Source organism: Oncorhynchus nerka, linkage group LG8, assembly GCF_034236695.1.
Source record: "Oncorhynchus nerka isolate Pitt River linkage group LG8, Oner_Uvic_2.0, whole genome shotgun sequence".
NCBI classification, from domain to species: domain Eukaryota; kingdom Metazoa; phylum Chordata; class Actinopteri; order Salmoniformes; family Salmonidae; genus Oncorhynchus; species Oncorhynchus nerka.
Window position 1 is genome coordinate 70151752 of NC_088403.1, and position 2471 is coordinate 70154222.

The 2471-nt window shown below is 48.5% G+C and overlaps 1 protein-coding gene across 2 annotated transcripts in view; it reads left to right on the forward strand.

Annotated features, from left to right (window-relative positions):
* The first annotated feature begins 617 nt into the window (after window positions 1-617).
* The window catches only part of LOC135572989 (uncharacterized), a 14455-nt gene continuing 12601 nt past the window's right edge, over window positions 618-2471 (forward strand). The window contains exons 1-2 of one of the 2 annotated variants that reach the window (XM_065022033.1): window positions 618-1263; window positions 1691-1873. In XM_065022033.1, coding sequence (XP_064878105.1) covers window positions 1198-1263; window positions 1691-1873 — 249 coding nt within the window. In that variant the 5' untranslated portion in view covers window positions 618-1197. Of the gene's footprint in view, window positions 1264-1555; window positions 1874-2471 lie in introns of both variants that reach the window. The other variant, XM_065022032.1, reaches the window with a different exon arrangement.

Genomic DNA, 2471 nt, shown 5'->3' on the forward strand with positions numbered 1-2471 from the left:
TTGGGACAGAGAGACATGATCTGGGACAGAGAGGCAGAGACATGATTTGGGACAGAGAGACATGATCTGGGACAGAGAGGTAGAGACATGATCTGGGACAGAGAGGTAGAGACATGATCTGGGACAGAGAGACATGATCTGGGACAGAGAGGTAGAGACATGATTTGGGACAGAGAGACAGGATTTGGGACAGAGAGGTAGAGACATGATTTGAGACAGAGAGACAGGATTTGGGACAGAGAGACATGATCTGGGACAGAGAGGTAGAGACATGATCTGGGACAGAGAGACATGATCTGGGACAGAGAGGTAGAGACATGATCTGGGACAGAGAGGTAGAGACATGAGCAGTAAGCAATGGATTAGGATAGATGATGACCATTTCAGAAAGTCAACCACATGTAATCCCTGTGTGTGTGTGTGTGTGTGTGTGTGTGTGTGTGTGTGTGTGTGTGTGTGTGTGTGTGTGTGTGTGTGTGTGTGTGTGTGTGTGTGTGTGTGTGTGCCAGACATGACGTTTCTTTTTCAGACATACATGTGGTGATGATGTGTCTTTTCCTCCTGTGAATCTCTGCTCTCTGATAGGCTGTCTCCAGGTGGGGTCAGAGTTGAAATAGAAGCTCCAGAGCAGTGGACAGACAGGAAGATGAACGAGGTGACTTTGTGACTTTTGCTGCAGTTGAAAAAAGGTGAGAGAAATAACATCTGATTGAGATTAAAGATTTAAGATAAACGTTTTTGAAGGTTCATTTTTTTTAAAGTTCGAGATTTTGGAGATTGAAAAAACTCACACCTGAGAAAACTAAACGTTGGTTGACGGAGAAGAACAGGAAGAAAATACGAACCGTTTCGGAAGGAGTCAGCTACTAGAGGAAGGAGTCAGCTACTAGAGGAAGGAGTCAGCTACTAGAGGAAGGAGCCAGGTCCTGTTCTGAAGGAGCCAGGTCCTGTTCTGAAGGTGCCAGGTCCTGTTCTGAAGGAGCCAGGTCCTGTTCGGAAGGAGCCAGGTCCTGTTCGGAAGGAGCCAGCTACTAGAGGAAGGAGCCAGGTCCTGTTCGGAAGGAGTCAGCTACTAGAGGAAGGAGCCAGGTCCTGTTCGGAAGGAGTCAGCTACTAGAGGAAGGAGCCAGGTCCTGTTCGGAAGGAGCCAGGTCCTGTTTGGAAGGAGCCAGCTATTAGAGGAACATACAGGACATCATGGTGGAGAGAAATCCCCTGCTTCTGCTGCTGTTACTCTGTATCTACACCTCCTCTGCCTACCCTGTGAGTATCCATGGATACAGTGCTGTTGTTGTTGATGATGGGTGATGTACACAGACTCTCTGTCTGTCTGTCTGTCTGTTTGCCTGCCTTCCTGCCTGTCTGTCTGTCTGTCTGTCTGTCTGTCTGTCTGTCTGTCTGTCTGTCTGTCTGTCTGTCTGTCTGTCTGTCTGTCTGTCTGTCTGTCTGTCTGTCTGCCTGCCTGCCTGCCTGTCTGTCTGCCTGTCTGTCTGATGATAGTGACGATGTAAAATCTGAAAATGTAAGTGCTGATGATGTTGTGTGTATGGACCAGGTAAGACAGACAGGACCACCTCTACCTATCGGTGGCTGGACTGGGTTTTATCCCATAACCTTGCCTGACCACACAGGAGCACTGAGGACTGTCCTCTACCCTCTGACTGTATACAACCACAACCTTCCAACACAGCCTGCCATTGGCCAGAATCCTGTGTCGGTGCCTGCCATTGGCCAGAATCCTGTATCGGTGCCTGCCATTGGCCGGAATCCTCTTCTACGTTCTGTATCGGAGCCTTTGATTGGTCAAAATCCTCTATCAGTGCCTGTGATTGGACAGGAGATGACTGTGTTTCAGACTCCCTCCCCTCCTCAGGTGAGCCACACGAACATTACATCACCTACACCTCTCAACGAACCACAGCAGACTTGACCTCTTAACGAACCACAGCAGACTTTACCTCTCAACGAACCACAGCAGACTTGACCTCTTAACGAACAGACTTTACCTCTCAACGAACCACAGCAGACTTTACCTCTCAACGAACCACAGCAGACTTGACCTCTCAACGAACCACAGCAGACTCTACCTCTTAACGAACCACAGCAGACTCTACCTCTTAACGAACCACATCAGACTCTACCTCTTAACGAACCACAGCAGACTCTACCTCTTAACGAACCACAGCAGACTCTACCTCTTAACGAACCACAGCAGACTTTACCTCTTAACGAACCACAGCAGACTTGACCTCTCAACGAACCACAGCAGACTCTACCTCTTAACGAACCACAGCAGACTTTACCTCTCAACGAACCACAGCAGACTTTACCTCTTAACGAACCACAGCAGACTTTACCTCTTAACGAACCACAGCAGACTCTACCTCTTAACGAACCACAGCAGACTTTACCTCTTAACGAACCACAGCAGACTTGACCTCTTAACGAACAGACTTTACCTCTCAACGAAC